The 19,951-nt window shown below is 30.7% G+C and overlaps 4 protein-coding genes across 6 annotated transcripts; 1 reads left to right on the plus strand and 3 right to left on the minus strand.

The window, feature by feature from the left end:
- Positions 1–1,192: 1,192 nt before the first annotated feature.
- On the minus strand, positions 1,193–3,491 carry LOC123674717 (40S ribosomal protein S11). 3 transcript variants are annotated; one of them, XM_045609736.1, is made up of 5 exons: positions 3,334–3,491; positions 2,987–3,127; positions 2,823–2,939; positions 1,781–1,986; positions 1,193–1,346 (listed from the first exon to the last, which is right to left on the minus strand). In XM_045609736.1, exons 1-5 carry the CDS (start codon positions 3,343–3,345, stop codon positions 1,223–1,225), a joined length of 600 nt encoding a protein of 199 aa, XP_045465692.1. In that variant the 5' UTR covers positions 3,346–3,491; the 3' UTR covers positions 1,193–1,222. The 3 variants fall into 3 exon arrangements, with proteins under 3 accessions (XP_045465692.1, XP_045465673.1, XP_045465682.1); XM_045609717.1 differs by lacking the exon at positions 2,823–2,939; XM_045609726.1 differs by lacking the exon at positions 2,987–3,127 and having other exon boundaries at positions 3,334–3,481.
- Positions 3,492–5,875: 2,384 nt separating this feature from the next.
- Positions 5,876–12,939, minus strand: LOC123689036 (phosphofurin acidic cluster sorting protein 1). The gene is made up of 10 exons (XM_045627829.1): positions 12,488–12,939; positions 12,065–12,368; positions 11,763–12,008; positions 11,200–11,491; positions 10,855–11,102; positions 10,506–10,711; positions 8,625–9,000; positions 7,620–7,947; positions 7,419–7,538; positions 5,876–6,346 (listed from the first exon to the last, which is right to left on the minus strand). The coding sequence occupies exons 1-10, from the start codon at positions 12,589–12,591 to the stop codon at positions 6,225–6,227; spliced, it is 2,346 nt and encodes a 781-aa protein (XP_045483785.1). The 5' UTR covers positions 12,592–12,939; the 3' UTR covers positions 5,876–6,224.
- A 300-nt stretch (positions 12,940–13,239) lies between these two features.
- On the plus strand, positions 13,240–17,984 carry LOC123689037 (DNA helicase MCM8-like). Its single transcript, XM_045627830.1, has 12 exons — positions 13,240–13,661; positions 13,714–14,091; positions 14,153–14,412; positions 14,468–14,572; positions 14,669–14,827; positions 14,901–15,117; positions 15,855–16,015; positions 16,068–16,280; positions 16,335–16,450; positions 16,721–16,943; positions 17,161–17,322; positions 17,707–17,984. The coding sequence occupies exons 1-12, from the start codon at positions 13,511–13,513 to the stop codon at positions 17,902–17,904; spliced, it is 2,343 nt and encodes a 780-aa protein (XP_045483786.1). The 5' UTR covers positions 13,240–13,510; the 3' UTR covers positions 17,905–17,984.
- Positions 17,985–18,652: 668 nt separating this feature from the next.
- LOC123689039 (39S ribosomal protein L9, mitochondrial) lies at positions 18,653–19,854 on the minus strand. Its single transcript, XM_045627833.1, has 4 exons — positions 19,645–19,854; positions 19,267–19,590; positions 19,011–19,211; positions 18,653–18,953 (listed from the first exon to the last, which is right to left on the minus strand). Exons 1-4 carry the CDS (start codon positions 19,726–19,728, stop codon positions 18,801–18,803), a joined length of 762 nt encoding a protein of 253 aa, XP_045483789.1. The 5' UTR covers positions 19,729–19,854; the 3' UTR covers positions 18,653–18,800.
- Positions 19,855–19,951: the final 97 nt, after the last annotated feature.

The raw sequence follows: 19,951 nt of genomic DNA on the forward strand, positions 1-19,951 counted from the left end.
TTTTGATGGTCTTTGTTATGTGCTTTCAACAATTGAACATTTGCTCCCATAGCCACATAATATAAAATAATATAAATCTAAATAATTGAATTGATTGGAAATACGAAGAAATATCTTCGTAAAAATATAAAATAAAGGTCATCAAAAAAACGATTTTGTTGTGTGAAATGAATATATTCAAATCTAAAATATCCACTCAAATATGTCAATGAAATTCCTGTTACAACATTTTTTTTGCACTAAATAGAATACCAAATATGAGATAATGGTACCTATATTTTCAACTGAAGTTTGAACACCATCTGTTTTTAATGAGGCACCTATATCCTTCGGATATTCCATGATTCTTTGTATTTATTTTCAGCCGACAGCCACCAAAGAAGTTTTATGATTTTATTATGTTTAAGTAGGTTCGTTCTTCTAGAGCCACGTAGAACGTAGAAACCCAATGAACAATGAATTGATTCATCGGAACATTCTAGAGTCTAGACATTCCCAACCGTCTCGGTTAGATTTTTTAAAACTACTAAAATCCACCAAATGATTTCTTCCTACTAAAAACTGGCCATACTGAGTTTCATTTTATTTTTAGTATCTATGGACACTTTAGCTCAAATGATAGGTACACTGAAATTATCGTACAAAACGATAATTATCCTACGAACGGCAACGCTGATCCGGACGTTTCCCCAAATGGCCAGAGCGTCCCATGAAAGTTTTGCTGTCCCCCTCAATCTCACATACAAAGATGTTTAAAGTATTCGGAATATAATTACCCAAAATACCAAATACTTTTGAATATCTGAAAGCAATATTATTAAAATATTGATCAGAAATGACGTGGAATAGCCTGTATCTCGCCTTGCTATTGTATATAACGTATCCGAATTAAATAGACGTCTCGTCAATTCATCCAATACAGATTTTTTTCTCATTTCAAAATAGGCTTGAATCATTAGTTATCAGAGCTAATTTATAACATATTCAATGAATAAAATAAACTACATTATTGCTGAAGAAAAAAGAAAGCCAAAAGAATTAAAAGCTATTCAGTTTATAATATAACATAGATAAATAATTAATTTACTCATTTCTGACAAGGTTTGTACAAAACTAGAGAATTATTCCCAAGTATAGGTAGGTAAGTTTCAATGTTATATAGTATAGGTATGTATTCAAAAAAAAAATTTAATGTTTTTTACGATTTTATTTTAACAAGTTTCTAAAATTTCTTGAAACTCTTCTTAGAGCTACTGCCTTTTGTAACCTTCAATACATTGAACCTCACAGTTTTTGATAGAGGTCTGCATTCTCCTATGGTTACTACATCTCCAATTTCAACATCCCTGAAAAAAAAAATTATAGTAAAATTGATTCAATTTTTCACAATTTTTATAATGCAGTATGTACAAGATTCAACAAGAAAAATTATTTTTTTAACAAATCCAAAGTTTTATTATTAAAAATAATGAACCAATATTAAAATTCTTCCAACTGTGAGTCAAATAAGCTTAGAGAGGCAGGAAGGCCTCGGTCGATAGCCCTTTGAAAAGTTTTCAATAAAATTATTCTCTCTCTAAGCTTAGAGAAGTGGAACAAAAATTCCTGTTCTCCGGAGGGATAGATAGATAACAGTTTCTTAAAATCGATAACAAAAGTTATTATCTAAAATTAAGAAAAGACAACTTGAAAAATCATTTAGTTATGAACAAATATGAAAATGAATATTGCCACTTTATTATGGTTAATTAAAATTGTTTAATAATTTGAATTCACATACCTGAAACATGGAGACAAGTGAACAGACATATTTTTATGTCTCTTTTCAAATCTGTTGTACTTGCGTACATAATGGAGGTAATCCCTGCGGATGACGATGGTGCGCTGCATTTTTAGTTTTAGTACAACACCAGTCAGGATACGGCCACGAATGGACACATTTCCAGTGAAAGGACATTTTTTGTCGATGTAATTACCTTCTATTGCCTAAAAAATTAACAGTCTCAATTAAAGACAATAGATTTTTGAGGTTTTCGGAATAAAGTTGGTATTTATACTAAATAGTTAAGATCTACAGATATGTTAATTAGAACCAAGTAGAATTTAATATACCAATGAAACAACGACATGAAACCTAACGATATATGTATAATAAAAAAATTATTTGAATTACTGAAGGAATATGAACGAATTAATTTTTTCAAAGCATTCAGAACAGTATCGATACATTGCATATTTAAGATCATGAATTTCTAGTGTTGAGATTATTGTAAATTAATTAAATATAAGAATACCAACTACCAGGGACTGTAAAATCGATACCCAAAAGTAGATCGGTACAACACAGTAATATTCTTTCAATCGGCAGATCTCTAGTTACTAGACTAAAGCACATAAATCAAAAATTGTCATTTTTTCAACAATGCCAAAGTTTTCTAGTTGGTAGACTAATTCATTGACCAAAACACATATGGAGCTTCTCAACCTTGAAAAAACTATTTTGTAGAAAAATTGTTTTGACTTTCTGCCCTAGAAATATCCATACTGAAGATCACACAACAATCATACTATTAGATTTGAATCATGATATCCCTTTTACCAACGAATCTCTATTTTATTCAGTAAATGGTTATTTTTTAATATGAAAATGCAGAGAAGATGAAGATGCAATGAATACCAAGCTACAATGAATATCTATAAATGTTAGTAAATAATTCAACTACAGCAACCCGTTATGAAGTCTAGCACTCCTCCACCACTATGCACCATAACTGGCCGAAGAATATGGAACAACCCAACCCAAATATAAAGCTTTAACGAACCTCTCTAGGTGTTTTAAACCCTAAACCAACACTCCTGTGATACCTAAGATTCTTCTTTTTCACTCCTCCTTTCTTGTTCAGGAACACACACGGCTGTTTTTGGTACGATTTTTCTCCCTATATAAAAAACAAATCAAGATTAGTTATGTGAAAAAAATGCCTACCTCACGAGGCGTTTTGAATCCTAATCCCACTTCACGGTGGTATCTTAAGGATTTCCTCGATTTTTTGCCGATGCCTTTTTTACTTTTAATTGAAGCAAGGACATTGGAAACTGTAGGTTGTTTCTGAAATGCTCTTTCGTTCTGCAAAATTAGAAACGATTACTATACAATATCCGAAAAATTGAATACATTCACCACGTGCACTATATCAATATAACGCAAAATATGAAAAATTATGAACAAATTTGAAGACTATAAATCAAGTATGGAATATAATTTGTATATAGTTATGAGGAATGCAGAAAACAATAAATATTATATAAACACGAGAAAAACCAAATCTTTACCTGATCCGCCATCTTGACACAGAAGATTGAAAAATTCAAAAGACCGACACGACATGCAGTAACAGAAGTTGTGGTTTAGGCGAATGTCAAACCTTGACAGATTTACCACCATAGATGACAGAAAAAATCTTCATGATCTTCTTTACTACAATTTCTAGTTTAATTTTGAATCAACAATATTAGAACTTGGAAAACGTAGAAAAAATGTACAAAAATACTTTATAATAAGATATTATCTTATTCCAAAGAAGTTCCATATTTTATTTTAACTTGAAATGATGATTCGATAGTTTATATACTCCTATTCTGTGTTACTTAAGTCTGATGCCTTTTAAGGTTGTTTTTAAGATGTCTAAAATTTAGGTCACAGGTGTATCAACTGATTAGCCTTTGTTTTGCCAGTTTTGAGAATATTAGATAAGCTTCGTTATGTCAACTGTAGGTGGCGCTATCAACAAATTAATATTTTTGTTATTTATTATTTATGAGTTTTGTGCCATTATCATAGTATAAGGAATCCTTTCCTTATACTATGTCATTATGGACCTATATATGTATATCTTTCATATTAGTTATGATCTATGGAAGCAATTCTTGTAATTGAAATACCAATAAACTCTCTCTCTATTACAAATATTTGAATTCATTCCAGTAAACGTTTCGTGTTTTGTTTCACGACTTTGCACGATCATACTCGGTTACACATCGCTTTTGATTGGTCAGTATCGGGTTTTAATTAATGTATCCAATCAAAATCAACGGAAAAAGATCGAAATGACAAGTATGACATTGCGGCGCCGCCACGAACTAAAACTAATATTTTCAATTTGGTCGAATTCGAATGTCATTCCATTCAAAAATTGACGAGTGCATTCACCATGTTTTTAGACATCTTAGTTGTTTTTATTTGAAATTTTTTCGTTTTTTGAGATTTCGGCTTCAAATAAATTTATATATTTGCCTGGCCATAGTATATGAATTCAATAAAATTGAAGTAAAAGGACTACCCAACTTACATTAACTCATAATTCAATATTTCTGTCAAATATAAAATAATTAAAATATAGTTTTTGTCACTTTCGTTCCAAGGATCAACTACCTACAGTAGAACCAGAACCCCTCTAATCCCTTGCTTAGTCACACAATTACTTGTTGATGACTTACCGCCTGTGCGCCGTTGTTTACTGTTTATTGAATTCTTTACAAACACCATCTTTTTAATTTTATATTAGTTTCGCTCCAGATAGAGCTTTGTCATACTTCTTTTGCGGTTTTATGCTTTGTTGGCTTATAAATACTGATAATCTTAATTGTTTTTTCTACAATATGTCAGGAGTAAAACATATTGACGTCAATCTTTCATTAAGTAAAAAATCAGCAGTGTTAAATGTTTATGGCTAGCTTTTTCACGTGCAAATAGATAAATATATTCCTACAGCGCATTTACGTATAAAACCTGCGCAAAACCTATAGAATTAATAATAACATATTTAATAAATATTGGCTTTTTGCCTTCTGGATAATCAACTTTTTTTGTTCCGACCATACCCCTAGTCCCAAAGGTGACGGATTAGAGAGGTTGAACTGTAATGAGCATTTGATAGATTTTTATTTAATCCTATTAACATATCATTTCTTTGTTGATTTTATCAATTTCATTTTGGATATTTCTATTCTCTTAAAATGAACTTGTGTGTTAGTCTATTACTCTGCGTAGCAAGAATACTAATTCTGCTTAGTGTTTTCCAAACAAAATTTCGTGATTCTAGTTATCAGCTCAGAGGCTGTTTTGCATACAAATCAACTTCTCTCTGGAATTTTATGAAGGAATTACTCCATTATTGAATAAAAATGATTGTATAAAGTTGAACGGATATTGGTTTTTAATTAAATTTTTCAAATAAAACTCTTTTAAAATAAAAAAATGTCTATTTAACTTCTCTACTAATCTCATATATAGGAAGCAACCTTAGAATATGCAATTCAAACAGCATGCAATTTATGCTATCTTCAACAAGACAATGGCAAAAACTAATATTTGTTGGAAAAATGTTTTTTTATTACGCTATTAAAATTTCATATCCTAAAGTGTTCTTTTGATAATGTTTTCAGTCATACCATACATAATATGGCTATGGAGAAAGTAGGCTCAATCATCAACCTCTAGATTTGGATGCATGAAAAATGCTGTGAGAACTACTGGGAACATAATAATATATATAGAATATAGCATTTGGACAAATAATTTTATATATTTATGCGGTTTTTGTACAAAGCATATTATCAATTCAAAAAATTATTAGAAAAATAATGTTAATAATAACGCCAATTATCACAAAAACAGTGATACAGATCACAGAAAATAATGAAATATATTTCTTCAAACACTAATGAAACATGGAGATTAAATTAAATTTTAACAATTTATATAAAAGCATTCAAATATCAAGTAATTTAAAATTCTTATTTATAAAGATTTATTTTGAATTTATAGTCAACAAAATTGATTTTAATGAATGCAATAATCTTTTTTTCCTAAATATTATTTTCAATAAAAACCTCTATGAAATAGATGACGTTTCGGTTTATTGAATTAAATCAAGAGTTGCATTTTCAGTGCAAATTATAACAGACTAGATAAAATATCAAACAAAAATCAGTAATTCTTCGTATGACTGAAAACCAACATATGGAATAAATAATTATAGGACAATATTGGCACGCGTTATACATTCTTTTTAGCCAGCATCATCTGTATAGATATATATTTATATTTCTTCATTTACTTGAGGAATCATGAAGCAGGTAGAGTAAATCCAGTCAGGAACTCCACCATTAAAGCTCTGTGTATGAATAAATACTATCGAATTAGCAGCATTGCTTGGTTAATCTCATTCAGCACTAGCTAACGGCACACCTACTAAAGCTACAGGCACATATTTGACATGAGTTTGCCAAGTGGAGTTCAGTTGGAAGAATTTCACGCCACTGAATTCCACACCGTCCACGTAAACTGGGAAAAGAAATAACATGTCATCAAATAGGAAATTAATTCTCAGTTTTAATGATTGTTCCATCACATCTGCAACTATTGAAAAAAAATTTGAACAACTGCAAAGCCCTGAAGAAGTGAGATTGCGCTAGCAAGTTGCCTTGTACTTAAAATCCAAGCTTAAATTTATACAAATAAATATTTTTTCTTCATTTTCTACTTATAAATAGAAATGAAATAATCCATGTTGATTGGGCCATCCAAATGCTTACATATTTCTGTCATTAAAATTTAAAACATATACTATTAGCGATTTTGCAAAGTTCTTCATTAAGAGTTGGTATATTCCATTACAATTATTATACTTGGTACAGAATGGAATTTGAAAGTATCTGTATAAAACTGAAAAATTTTTCAAATTATTTGCTAATCAACACAAATGCTATCCAATGAGTTGCCAATTCTTGTTTAAATCCAACAGCAATTCTTTCAAAATAATTTAACTTTATGCAATACCATACAAATTGCACAGTTTTTCAAGAATAAATTAAAAATTCGATTTCATGGTAAAATATTTTTAAAATACATCAGTGTTTTGTAGGGACACAATTGTTTTGGGAAAAACGAAAACTTACCAAAATTATAACTTTTTTTTCATTCACTTTTTGCAAATTAAATGACTGCAATGTACATAATTGTTTGAAGAAATTATGTGAATACCCCTTTAAAACGGTAATTTGTAAGAAAAGATATCTCTAATCTCGTTTTGAACTGATGAGTCACGTAGTGGAGTTCCCTCTTAACGAATTTAATTAAAATTTTAGTTTCGAGGGTTAGGCATCGTTTGGGTCCATACTCGGCTCTAAATTCGAAAAATACAAACAACGCGTCGAAATGATACACCGCTTTGTTTGGAGATCAAGCGCTCAAGAAAGTCTCATCTTAGTTTTCATTTGTTAACGTTATACGCACCTGACTTCAAGGTGTTGCATTTGAATGTATGTATTTGAACTTGATTGGTTAATTTTAGGAACATTGATGTGGGAATATTCCAAAGAAATGGCTTATGAAAAAAACTTTGAACTATACTAACCTTTCAAGGGAGAATTATGAGAAGGGCGTACTGAGCAAATCATTCTCGATACGTATTCTATATACTGGCTTCTGGCCTCAACGTCTTTTTCCTTTTCTTTCTTCTTTCCTAATCTCATTACTGCAAGAAAAAATAGAGTATTCTACTTCCACTCACAATTCATTAAAAGAAGAATAATTACAATGCAAAGCTTATACTTACTCTTCTGTTTTTTTTCTTTGTTGGCCAATTGAATGACCACATTCAGTCCATTTACACAGGTCGGAGTCACCTGAATTCCTCTGAAAAGCCCCTTCATGGAAATTTTTCCATCAGGTTTGCCTTTCTCAGTCTTTTGTACATTTTCTCCTACTTTGGGAAATTGCCAATAGTCAATTTGTAGTTCCAACGGTTCCCACAGCTCCCTCACTTGAACATTGGGCGATGAGGGAGGAGTCAAGGAAGGAACCGATGGAGGGCTAGAACAAGTAACATCGTCAAGGTCCACTGAAAGACCAGAGACAGGATCTACCGGCCCAACCCTAACTTCCTGAAAAAATAATAATAATAACAGTTTATTTATTTGTTCTAAATCTACAGGAGACAAATCAATCATTTTCATTTCTTACACACAAAGAGGGGAGACAGAGAAAAAGTGTAAAAGTCCTCAAGAAATTGAGAAGCACTAGTATATTGTTGTCTAGGGATGCATAAAACTGACTTCATCATAACTCATTAAGGATTGACAAGCAAATGAAAATATTGTCTTCCCTTTTCCTTCACCCAATTTTTGATTTTAAATTTTCCTCTTTCAGTAATCTTGATTTCTTTTATTTCTCTTGGAATCTCGTTATACCTTTGTGAAGCGAGGTGAGAGTAGTTTCTCCGGCCAACTTGAAAACGCAATTTCAGAAGTTTGTGTTGTCAACCCTTTGCTATGTTGCCAATGTACTTATTCTGATTGTGTGTATTTATTTAATTTATAATTAGAATTGGTTTTGGTTGTTTTCGATCTGATATATTCATGTTTATCAGCATTTATATGGAATATTGATTCCATAAGGATTTCAATGAATCATAATTAATCTTAAAACGTAAAGTTTGGAATTGAATCTCAAAATTTGTTCAATAACCAGTTGAAGGATTGTTACGATCGTTTGGCAACAACATTCGATTGCTGACCTTGTGCCATTGCTAAAATGAATGAACTATATTCCTTATACTCACATTTATAAATGGAATGAAGTGCTGATTGGAATCATCATAGCATGTCAACATAACCTCACCAACAGGCAACTGAGCAAATGGCGCTGTAGGTGGTACTGAAATATACTTCTGCAACTTCTGCATTATATCATCAGCCCTTATATCCTGATCTGTTGGAAATAAGGTAGCATATCCCTGATCCAACAATGTTAGTTGCTTAGCGATGTTACAAGTTCCAACCGGTATTATGTACAATCTAAGAAATGAAAGCCACTCTGATGGCTTGGTTGAGAGGAGTTCCACAAATGGACGGACTGCCCATCCTACCAAAAGATCTCCTCCTAACAGTATCAGTCTGATGAATGGTAAGGTTCCTGTTTTGGAACAGCTGTTGTAACTGTAAGGAATCAAATTACTGGTAGAGCAAATTAGAAAGTTGAATAGTCAATAATCGAAAAAAAATTTGGTACCAAAACACCAAATTGTTTAAGGGTCATTCTACGCAAGCTATCATTTTACCAGTAATTGCTGATTTATTAATTGGTATGTATTTTAACATGATTAGGACTATGGAATAAGTAAGATATATTCGAAACTGTTTAGGATTTGAACAACAAAATATTATAAAATAATATATGACAATTTTATTTCGTATTTTACTTTTTTTACATAACAGATGATGAAGCTGTAAGCTAACATTTCAGAAGTAGACATTTTGCATTTCAAGATTAGCATGTGCAATATTATTTTTTTGTTAACCTGTTTTGTGTACCATTGTTAATTTGGCCTTTTGTTATAAAAAAATTGTTGTCACAAACTGCAGAGTCATTCCTCTGGTAACTATATTTCCTAAAATTATATTTGTTTTTTTTTTTTCTGATGAATGATATATTATTATAAGTAATTCAAGTACGATCCTGATAAAACAATAGAGTCTAAAGTCTGGAATCCTCTGGAATCAATTTTTTTATATTTCCGAAAAATCTCACTAAATTACAAAAACTTGTCTGATCCTGTCATTATTTCGCATCAAGACAATGGAAACAATTTATCTAAATTTTGTCATCAATATATTTAAATATTTGTTTTTTTGAAAATCATACAACTCAAAATGATAGTTTTCGTAGAATGACCCTTAAAGAACATCATAAAACATAGTCATTATGTATTCTCAAGCTATATGATTATAAGGATAATATTAGATTTGTTTATGCATCAAGTCTCCAATAAGTTTGTTTTAAATAATTCTGTACCATGATCTGTTTCATTTATATTAGGTATGTAATTATTGGAATTGCTTTATTATTATTATTATGAATCATAAAATATTATATTAAGAAAATTTATTTAAATTTTCTTTGTAGCTAAACAAATTTTAAATTTTATGAATATGTCTTACTTTTCAAGAAATAACTATTTTCAGTTTGATTTCTTGAAGCTTTCAAAATGAAGTTCACTAAATTATGTGCATATAGCTCTCAAAGTACTGGAAAGAGCTTAAGATGGTAGATAGGCTGGATCGGTCTCCGAAAACCTCTATGAAATTCAAGGGGTCAACAAATTTTCCCGCGTTTTCATTAGTTGACATCATTCAAGAACCTAAGAGTATATTAGATTGCAATAAAAGAAAGAGTCGATTACAGTGATCAAGAGGTATTGGTCTCCGGGGACCGATACCACACGGGAAACGAATCTTGAAATTTATGTAATGTATGTCAACGTTTTAAATATAAGTTTAGAACAAACTTGACAAAATTTCAATATTAGCTCTCTTGTGGAATATATTCTTGAAATATTTTGGCATATTATTTCCCATAACAAGTTTTTTAAAGATTTTTAATTTTGATATTCTACAACTTTCATAAAGAATAGAAATAATCTGGAATTAGAGTTTTCACTTACTACTTATGGATTTTGTTGCATAGGTGGGATAAAATGGCCTTGACTTCTACTGCAGAAATAGGCTGGAATACTTTGAGATGAGCCAGCTTTGAATATATAGGATTTATCAAACTATCTGGTCCACTAAGTAAAAAAATATTTTCAGGAAGAACACTTTCTTCTAACGGTAAGCTGCGTGATATCTGTTCCAGAAATGTCTTTCTGGCCTGAAAGTAAAATACAAGAAACCAATTGAAGAAGAATAACAAAAGAGCACATCAGCCTTATAAAATATTGAATTATTATTTTTTTCTTGACATTCTAGTCTTCTTTATATTGATAATGATAAAAACTCTTCAATTCAACTTACGGTTATTGTCTCAAATATTGGAATATCAGAGCAAACACTAAGAGAATTCTTTTTTTTTGCCGAAGAGGTGGAAGAACGGAACAGCTTAGCCTTCCTCTCTGTCAATTCTTGCATGATGTTACTGAAATCATTGTCAGCGCTCTTAATTTTCTCAGATTTTGAAGTTGGTTCCCTAGGAGGTGAACCTGTTTGTGCATCACTTTGTATTTCAGGATCTGTAGATAGTAGCTCTGCATTTCCATCACTCCCTAGACAGGATTTGAATGTACAAATTGAAAAATTAATATCTCACAAATAAAAATGTACAGGGTGTTTCCTGGGGAGTTTTGAATGTTGAGTTATTACCTGAATATGCTTTCTCATCAAATAATTTATCAGTATCTATAAAAGTTTGACTGCTGGAGTCAAGAAGACTTTTACTGCTACTGAAGAATGGTCTTAGACTTGGTTTAGGAGTACTAGATATAGACATTGTGTCTTGTTCGCCACCTGAATCTTCGTCACAGCTGAGAGATTCCAATTCTTGAAACAACGCCTGAATATCACTTGTATTAGTAAGATCAGCACCCCTTCCCCCTTCACTATCTGCCACACGAAATCTTCTTAAGAGAGATACAAACCTCTGTTTGAGGTTATGCTGTAAATATATTGGTCATTAAAATTCTTGAAAAACCATTCTCACAATTCACATTATTACATATTTTCATTCAATACTTTCAAAAGATTTTGAGATGTTTCTTTGAAATTATATTTAATATAAAAGAAGAGATATTACATAAATATCAAAAAACTAATCTTTTACTCTAGATTTTGATCGTCAATAAATTTTGTTTGGAGAAACATAACATCACTTCAGTGTAATTTATAAAAACATTAAATAACTTATTGCATTTCATTCTTCCACTTACTCTAGCATGAGGTATTTTAGTTCTTAAAGGTTCACTGTCAGATAAATCACCTACTTCTTCCTCTCCAGAACTTATTTCATCATCTTCATCACTAAAATCATACTTATGGTCTGTTTTCCCTTCTTGATCAACGGGGGTAGAACTTAACTGTATTACACTCAATCGAGCAACAGGTCCTGCACCTTTTTCTTTTCCATTATTATCAGACATTAACTCAAGCTCTAAATCCATATGTTTTTGGAGAACCTATGCAAAATAGAATGATAAAACTAACATCAATTCATCAACTTTATTTCACCTACTTGATCCATTCTTATTACTCCTTCTGCAAGTGTTTTATATCCTAACATTGTACGGTTTTTGTACCTCTTTCTTCTTTGAAGCAAAATATGTAGCTTATTCCCTTCTCTTTTCAAGAAATGGGGATACTGCAGACAAAAAGTAAGATCTAAGGATGCATCAAGTAAACCATTTGATGGTAGAGTAAGTTCGTGTGATCGGAGTGTACGTTTGGTAGATTGCATTTTGACAGCTATTGAAAGAGACTGTAATTCAGACCCGAGAGGCTTCAGAATCACCAATCTAGTAAGTGTTAGAGAACACAACCTAAAAAAAGAGAAATTTGGGTGATAAACATTATTATTATTATGCTCAACCACAAAGAATAATGAGCGCCACAAAGAATTTGCGAGCTGTCCCTGAAATATTAAGCAGACTGTGTTTACCTGGGAATACAGTTTGAAGGGGTTCTATCCACCCAAGTGGCATACAGTCGCATTTTATTTGGAACATTCCCAGAACTGGTCATGATTTTTAATTTCTCAGACATCTTACTCGTAATTCCTTTTAGTCTATTGCTTTAACGAACATCAGTCATATTTTCTGGGGTGGGATGATTGTTGTGTGATCATTTACTACTATTTTACCTAAACGTTTTCCTCTTACATTTTTTATCGAGAGAAATAAACCGATTTGTCAGTTTCAAGTGAAGTGACAAAACAGCTATGAGCAAACACAAATAAAAATAAGGGTTACCACAGAACCACACATCTTCAAATCAAATTTATAGATATTGGAAGAATTCAATAATTATTGTTAATCAGTTTAAGACTTAAATGAAAATAAATACCAGTAAAAAATAATGGAAGCGACATTTTATTAAACCACGAATACATTATTTCTGATAATCAACTCAATTTTTTCCTCAAGCAAAATATTCTTATCACCTATATTTATCAGATATTATAATTGAAATCTGATTAGATTAGAAAGTTTACACTCAATTATCTCTTTCGACTAGAATAATAAATATCGTTGAATATAAAAATTAAAATGATTCAAGAAAACATTCTGAAATTTTTTGTTGCTTTTCAAATAATTGAATTGGACTTAATCATTAATAGTCACATCATCAATCTAAATACTTTTTGTCTTAGCTATGGTATGGAAATATAATACGTTGACTTCAAAATCTATGGAATGCTTTAGATTCACAAACATTTCACAGAATAATGGAGACTAGTAGATGTCATGTCACATATTTTCAAACAGAATTTCACATTTATTTATCATTATTCAGAGAAAAATAAATTTAGATAAAATATATCTTAGAATAAGAAAAAAGGCATATAAATTGTAGCCTCTAGTAAATTGAGCTCGAATTGTATCCTGCATTTAAAATACATAATTATACATATATAATTCAATAACAAATATATGTACTTTCTTTGAATATTTCAAATTCAAGAATGTCTTTTCGAGGAAATAGTAATAATAAAAGATTTTTCAGAAATAAGAAATACTCGAATTTCAGAAAAAATGTTTTAACAGATATAAGTGTTATTGATACCGAGCCATCCCATGGGTATTATGGATTTAAAATTTATTTTCCAGATGAAGGTATAAGGATGGATATAATAAATTATGAGAATATAAACATTATCTATTACAGCCCTAATCGATGTGAACATTTTACTACTACATTTAAAAATCTGCAGAAAGTATTTTGATCAAAATAATGGAACTTTTGATATCAATATGATACAAAAATTTAAATGTTTTTTACTTGATTATAAATTATTGTTGGAAGATGAATCATTAACTGAGTGGTCTGATTTTCAAAATGAATTGATTAGTAGTACAGAATATATACTGAACTGTTTTGGTTTAGCTATGCATCAAATAGTTTGCGAAGATTTTATTGCAAGAAGCAGCGATGACTTAGATGTGACTTTAGAATCTTTTTATTCAAATTTAGGTAAGATTAGGCCTAAAATCACAAACTATGAACCAATTCTACAGTTGAAAGATCTCAAAGTAAATATTTATGGTGAGAATTAGACCTGAATCAAATCAATATGATATTATTTTCTCTTATCTACATTTTATAGAAAAGCTCAGCAGTGTTCGAGGGACTGTAATAAAAGCTAGTGGTGTCAAAATACAGTGTGAATACCTGGCATTCTCATGTAGTTCTTGTAAGGGAACACAAATTATTAGGCAAAAAGAGTCTATGTTTACATGTCCTATAAAATGTCTAACAAAAGGTTGCCAAGTTCGAAGTAATTTTATACCATTGCACTCTTCTCCCTTTACGAGGACCCTAAATAGTCAAATTATAAAAATTCAAGAATTGATAGGGAATGATCAGGTTAGGTGAAATCCTCAGAATAAGTTTGATGTTATTGAAAATGTTTTTTCTTTAGTATGAAAATGGCCGTACTCCTAGGACACTAGAGTGTGGATTAACAGAAGATTTGGTTAATTCATGTATGCCAGGGGATGATATCACTATAACAGGAATTATTAGAGTAAATAAATATTAATTTTTCAAAAATAAGTTTCATCAATAGTTTCTACTATAATTAATGTATCTATAGTGTTATTAATATTGAGTCAATTTCTAGGTGAAAAAAGAATCAAATATAATGAAAAATAATCAACCATCCCTCTTTGCCATGTATATGGAAGGAATAGCTGTTGCTAACAATAAGAATAGAAATCAAGGTAGCTATGGTGCATCAGAACGTATAACATTCCATATGGACGATTACTATGCAATTCAGGTTACTATTTTCTTATTTTGACAAATTCTACTATATTTGTATCCTAATTTAAAATTTTTGATGAATTTCGTAGAAAATACATGCTGAACCAATGTTGTTCAGATATCTGGTTCAATCTTTGTGCCCTAGTATATATGGCAATGAAATTGTGAAAGCTGGTCTCCTTCTAGCTCTCTTTGGAGGTACAAATAGGAATTCAGCTAGAGCCGAATCTCATGTTATTATGATCGGTGATCCTGGACTCGGAAAATCGCAAATGCTTCAAGCTTGTACAAATGTTGCTCCTAGAGGTAAACAATTTATGCTGATGTTCATATATAAATCAACTCGTTAACAGGTTTATTCTATATTCTTATGAGAAAATATTAAAAAGATCCATTTATCTAAAACAATAAGTACCTAAAATTGATCAATATAACAATACATATATACTAATTTGAGCCCGTGAATTCGTCTATTTAAAAGAACACCTCGAAATGACTTTAAATTTTTATCAATTCCATCTGATTTTAATAAAGCAGCATAAATGTTGCTCCAAACTGATCTTAATCCAACTGTGAAAAATGCAAAAAAAAAAATCTGTAAAGTTGTTTTGGAGTTAATTTGTTCAGGCAAACAGACAATGCAAAATTCTATAAAAGATAATTTTGTATTGTATAATATTTACATATTATGTATAGATCCTCTTTATCTACAATGATGCAAAATTTAGGATATTTTATTGAGATATTTTTAGTTATTTTAAAAATCGTATGATACATTTGAAATGAGCTAATAAAATGGAGCACTGTAAACAAAGTTATAGATGGAATATATACACAGTTCATCTTTTGGGTACTATGGAATTCGAAACTCAGGTTTTTTTTTATAAATTTATATTATATTTAAAGACCACAAATTTGAGGAAATTTTTAGCTTTATCGATAAATTAACTCCAAATTTTATTTCAATTTGAAAACCTCTGGAAATGAGCAGCTTTTGAAAAAGTTACTATTTCTTATAGTATTTTTAATCCATATTTATTCAGGAGTTTATGTATGTGGAAATACAAGCACCAGTTCTGGTTTAACCGTTACTTTAACTAGAGAAGGTGGGGGTGATTATTCACTGGAAGCAGGTGCTCTTATGTTAGCAGACCAAGGATGCTGTTGTATAGATGAGTTTGACAAAATGCGGGCTCAGCATTCAGTAAGTTCAAATAATATGAATGCCTTTTAGTTTCGTAATTATATATTTGAAGTCTCTTTTGGAAGCTATGGAACAGCAAAGTATAAGCATTGCAAAAGCGGGAATCACTTGTACTTTACCATCAAGAACGACCATTTTGGCAGCAGCAAACCCGGCAGGAGGTCACTATAATAAAGCTAAAACAGTAGCTGAAAATCTCAAAATAAGTGCTCCCATGTTGTCAAGATTCGATCTTATTTTCATTCTTTTGGATAATCCTGATGAAGTAAATATTTCTTCACCAAATTATGTGTTAGATATTTATTATATTTTGTTCAAGGAAATAGATATGATGTTATCCAGACATATTTTAGCAATGCATTCAGATCCAAAAAATAGTTCTACTTCGACAACGATAACTTTCAGCGAAACCTCTTCCAATGAGCAGAGTTTAAGGTAAATTATGGATCATAAATTTCTAATATTTAGTAAGTACCAGATATTATCATTTATTTTTCTATCAGATATCTGGTAGAATAATAAATAATAATTGCGGGTATCCGATACAATCATTTATTATTCTTTCAATTTCAAGAAAGTTGTTAACTAAACAGATTGTATAACGTTATAGTATATCTTTATATCCTGTATTGTTTTTTGAAACAAGTATTGAGCCTCTTTACTCATCAATTTCATAAAACTAATCAATAAACTTATGCTTCCTAGAACCCGATTGCAAATACAGCAAGGTGAAAATATTGAGTTTCTTCCTCATAATCTCTTCAGAAAATACATAGCCTATGCTCAGAAATATGTCAATCCCTATTTATCAGATGGTGCCAAAGAAGTCATTAAAAGCTTTTATTTGAGTCTTCGTAAAAGATTCCAAACAGGTGAAAGTACTCCGGTTACCACTAGACAATTGCAGTCTTTAATTCGACTGAGTCAAGTAAGTACTGAAAATTATTTGTAAACGTTTCTTGAAAATTTTTCATATGAATTTAAAATTATGGTTGTATACAAAATTTGAATAAGCATTCATAATAAATAATCGTCAATTCCAAAATTTTGTCATATAGAATAGTTATCAGCCCTGGTGAAAAGCGGTAAAGAAAAGGCTACTACAAGACCCTTATAATTAATTATATGATCTTTTCTGTTTTGAGGCAAGAGCGAAATTAGAATTGAGAGAAGAAGTTACTCAACAAGATGCGGAAGATATTGTGGAAATAATGAAAAGAAGTCTAAGTGACATTTTCACAGATGAATCTGGGTTATTGAATACAACTCGATCTCAAAATAGTACAGGAATGAGCAGTAGAAGTAAGGTAGGTAAATAATTTAAGCTTTGAAAAAATGCTGTGAATTTCACAGAATGGTTTACCATCTCCTCACCATTGCATTCTCAATCTATTATTTTATTTCATAAATTATATTCAAGGAAATGTATTTCTTCATTTTTAAATATCTGGATTGGATAATTATAATTGTATTTCATGGATCAATTACTTTCTAATTCCAATCAATTACTGGTACTGTTTTGACATAGTATTTTTGAATTGATGGAAACCTATTAGAAATTTCAAATCCACATCATTGTATAAAGAATTCTTTATGCAATGATGGTAACATATATGCTGTAAGTTGTATTTACATATCTCCTGTCAATATTACTTCCAATTAGAACTGATTTTGTAATTGCTTCTTTTCAGGCTCTGAAGTTATTATCAGGTCTTCAGCAACTCTCCAAGACTACATCTAATTCTTTATTTTCTACGAGAGAAATACGAGAGTTAGCAGAAAAGATTGGTATACCTGCAGAAAAATTTCATAATCTATTACAAAATCTTAATATTCAAGGTTATCTTTTATATAAGGGTTCTAATACATATCAATTGTTGAGCGCTTGAAAGATATTAGATATTATAAAAAACTTGTTATGTTAATTGTATTTTACTTGTTTCAATAAACAGATATTTATATTGATTAATTCAGTTTTTTGAATAATGTGTAATGCTTTATTTAGATTATCATTGAACAGTTTGCCGAAAAACTTGCTGAATAAGTTGTGCACAAACACTATCATATAATGTGCTTTCCAATCAGGTGCGTGACACCCTGGGGCTTGGCGTACTAAAGTTTCACGCACTTGCTATGATTGGAACACGCCAAAACAAACTGTTAAATTAAACACAAACGAACCAAAAACCGAGTTTGGTGTTCAACAGCTGTCTCGTTCTAGTATCGTGTTATGCCAAGTAATAGTCTTCTTTCTCTCTCAAAGCTGTTAGTTTGTGACGTCCCGCAAATTTCGGGGTACGTCAGTACAAAGGGGAAGGTAGCACAAGGGCTTGAAGCTTTGCTTAATGGAACAGTAAAAATGCGGAGTGGTACGTTACGCAGTTGTTCCGAGGAGCTATAATCAAAGCAACTATAATAACTAGTTGAAGGAATGCACAGAAATAAGTTGTGCTATTCAGGAATATATTTGTGGCTATTCAATCTGTACTTGACAAATATCTTAATGAGGTGTTAGAAATAGGTTTCACTGAAGGAAAGATATAAGCTAATATATACAGGAATTAATATTCATATACTCCTCAAAACTTTGTAAATGTAGTCTTAATATTTGTTGTGGTATTAAATAAAAAAAAATCAGTCGCACCATCTTTTTTACTTTAAATTGTTATTCTGTATCACAAAAGACACAAATCATTTGAACCATTTCATAAGGTCTTCTTGCTTCCTTTCAATTCATGGCTTCTCTTCCTGGTATTATAAAAAAAATTATAATAATAATACTTTTTTACTGTAATTGCTGTTCATTGTTTTCTATTCCATCAAACACCGACCCAACTGGGATCTTCCAAAACTCTTTAATATATGGTAATCTATCAGATGGATCAGTACTCCAGTGATGCACTCTACATCTGACCTCTTGTTTTTCTTTAGGACTAAACTGAAATAGATTTATATTATCAATATGCAAAATGAGAGGTATGAATTTTGGTCAAACCTGAACAGTAATAACAAATTCTTTTCCTTCCATGTTCATATTAGGACCTTTGATTGGAGTTTCTGGAAGTATTATTGCTTTTTCAGGCACTTCCCATCCGCATTTTCTGAAAGAGACCTTTATATGCCATGGTTTTATTGTCCATGGAGATTCCATGTTCATAATAACGGATAAGACCATTTTGTCTAGAGACATCATTAACTAAAAATGTGAATGTAATCTCATAAAAATTCAATTCAAATGCTATACCACTTACAATAGGTACAATTGGAGAAGATGGTTTATCCTTAACGTCTTGTTTCAAATCAGCGTACTTAATAAGATTTTCTTCATTTGCATAGACAGCTTTTTGTAATAATATTAAATTATTATATCCATAAGCAGCTTTTACTTCTACTACTTCCCCTTTACTACCTAAACCTTCCACATGAGATGTTAATATTAATTTCAATGGAGCTTGCTTTTCAGTTGACGTATCTTTTACTAATTCATATATATAATGTTTGCTTCGCATAGTTTTAGGTGGCATATTTTTTTTGTGGAGACGTACAGGATTTGTGCGTTTCACGATGAAAGTTGTCTAAAGAAAAACATAGTTAGATTGTTTCATTTCTGGATTTAAATCAGAACTCACTCTAACTTGTTGATTCAATACTACATTACAAGAATGACCAAGTCTGGGGTAATTCCGTAATATATTCCGAACTGCTGGCCACATGTTAATGTATTTGTTTGTATTTAATTATGAAAGAAATAAAATATTTATTTCGAATAAATTTTTATATGTATATTATAGGTTATGGTAGCTCATTATAGAAACCAATCAATGCTATAAATGTAATTTTTGGAAGGCAGCAATCTATTGAGTTTTAAATGAAGAAAGTAATTGCTAAATGAATTTATTATTTGTTCAAATTTTATATTGTTCTGAAGTATTAGAA

The sequence above is a fragment of the Harmonia axyridis genome, chromosome 1 (assembly GCF_914767665.1).
Source record: "Harmonia axyridis chromosome 1, icHarAxyr1.1, whole genome shotgun sequence".
Taxonomy (NCBI): Eukaryota; Metazoa; Arthropoda; class Insecta; order Coleoptera; family Coccinellidae; genus Harmonia; species Harmonia axyridis.

Excerpts from the sequence above, each read along its gene's own strand:
- LOC123674717 (XM_045609736.1), bottom strand. Across the intron at positions 2,940-2,986 it reads GATTCAAAACGCCTCGTGAG|GGAGAAAAATCGTACCAAAA; the intron begins GTAGGCATTTTT and ends TTTTTTATATAG. Across the intron at positions 1,987-2,822 it reads GGTTTAAAACACCTAGAGAG|GCAATAGAAGGTAATTACAT; the intron begins GTTCGTTAAAGC and ends TTAATTTTTTAG.
- LOC123689036 (XM_045627829.1), bottom strand. The coding sequence starts at position 12,591 with ATGTCTGAGAAATTAAAAATCATGACCAGTTCTGGGAATGTTCCAAAT. Across the intron at positions 9,001-10,505 it reads TGCAACAAAATCCATAAGTA|TTACAACAGCTGTTCCAAAA; the intron begins GTAAGTGAAAAC and ends GATTCCTTACAG. Across the intron at positions 7,539-7,619 it reads CAAAGAAAAAAAACAGAAGA|TAATGAGATTAGGAAAGAAG; the intron begins GTAAGTATAAGC and ends TTTTTCTTGCAG.
- LOC123689037 (XM_045627830.1), top strand. The coding sequence starts at position 13,511 with ATGTCTTTTCGAGGAAATAGTAATAATAAAAGATTTTTCAGAAATAAG. Across the intron at positions 14,828-14,900 it reads ACGATTACTATGCAATTCAG|AAAATACATGCTGAACCAAT; the intron begins GTTACTATTTTC and ends TGAATTTCGTAG. Across the intron at positions 16,944-17,160 it reads CTTTAATTCGACTGAGTCAA|GCAAGAGCGAAATTAGAATT; the intron begins GTAAGTACTGAA and ends TTCTGTTTTGAG.
- LOC123689039 (XM_045627833.1), bottom strand. The coding sequence starts at position 19,728 with ATGTGGCCAGCAGTTCGGAATATATTACGGAATTACCCCAGACTTGGT. Across the intron at positions 19,591-19,644 it reads TATTGAATCAACAAGTTAGA|ACAACTTTCATCGTGAAACG; the intron begins GTGAGTTCTGAT and ends GTTTTTCTTTAG. Across the intron at positions 19,212-19,266 it reads CTTCTCCAATTGTACCTATT|TTAATGATGTCTCTAGACAA; the intron begins GTAAGTGGTATA and ends TCACATTTTTAG.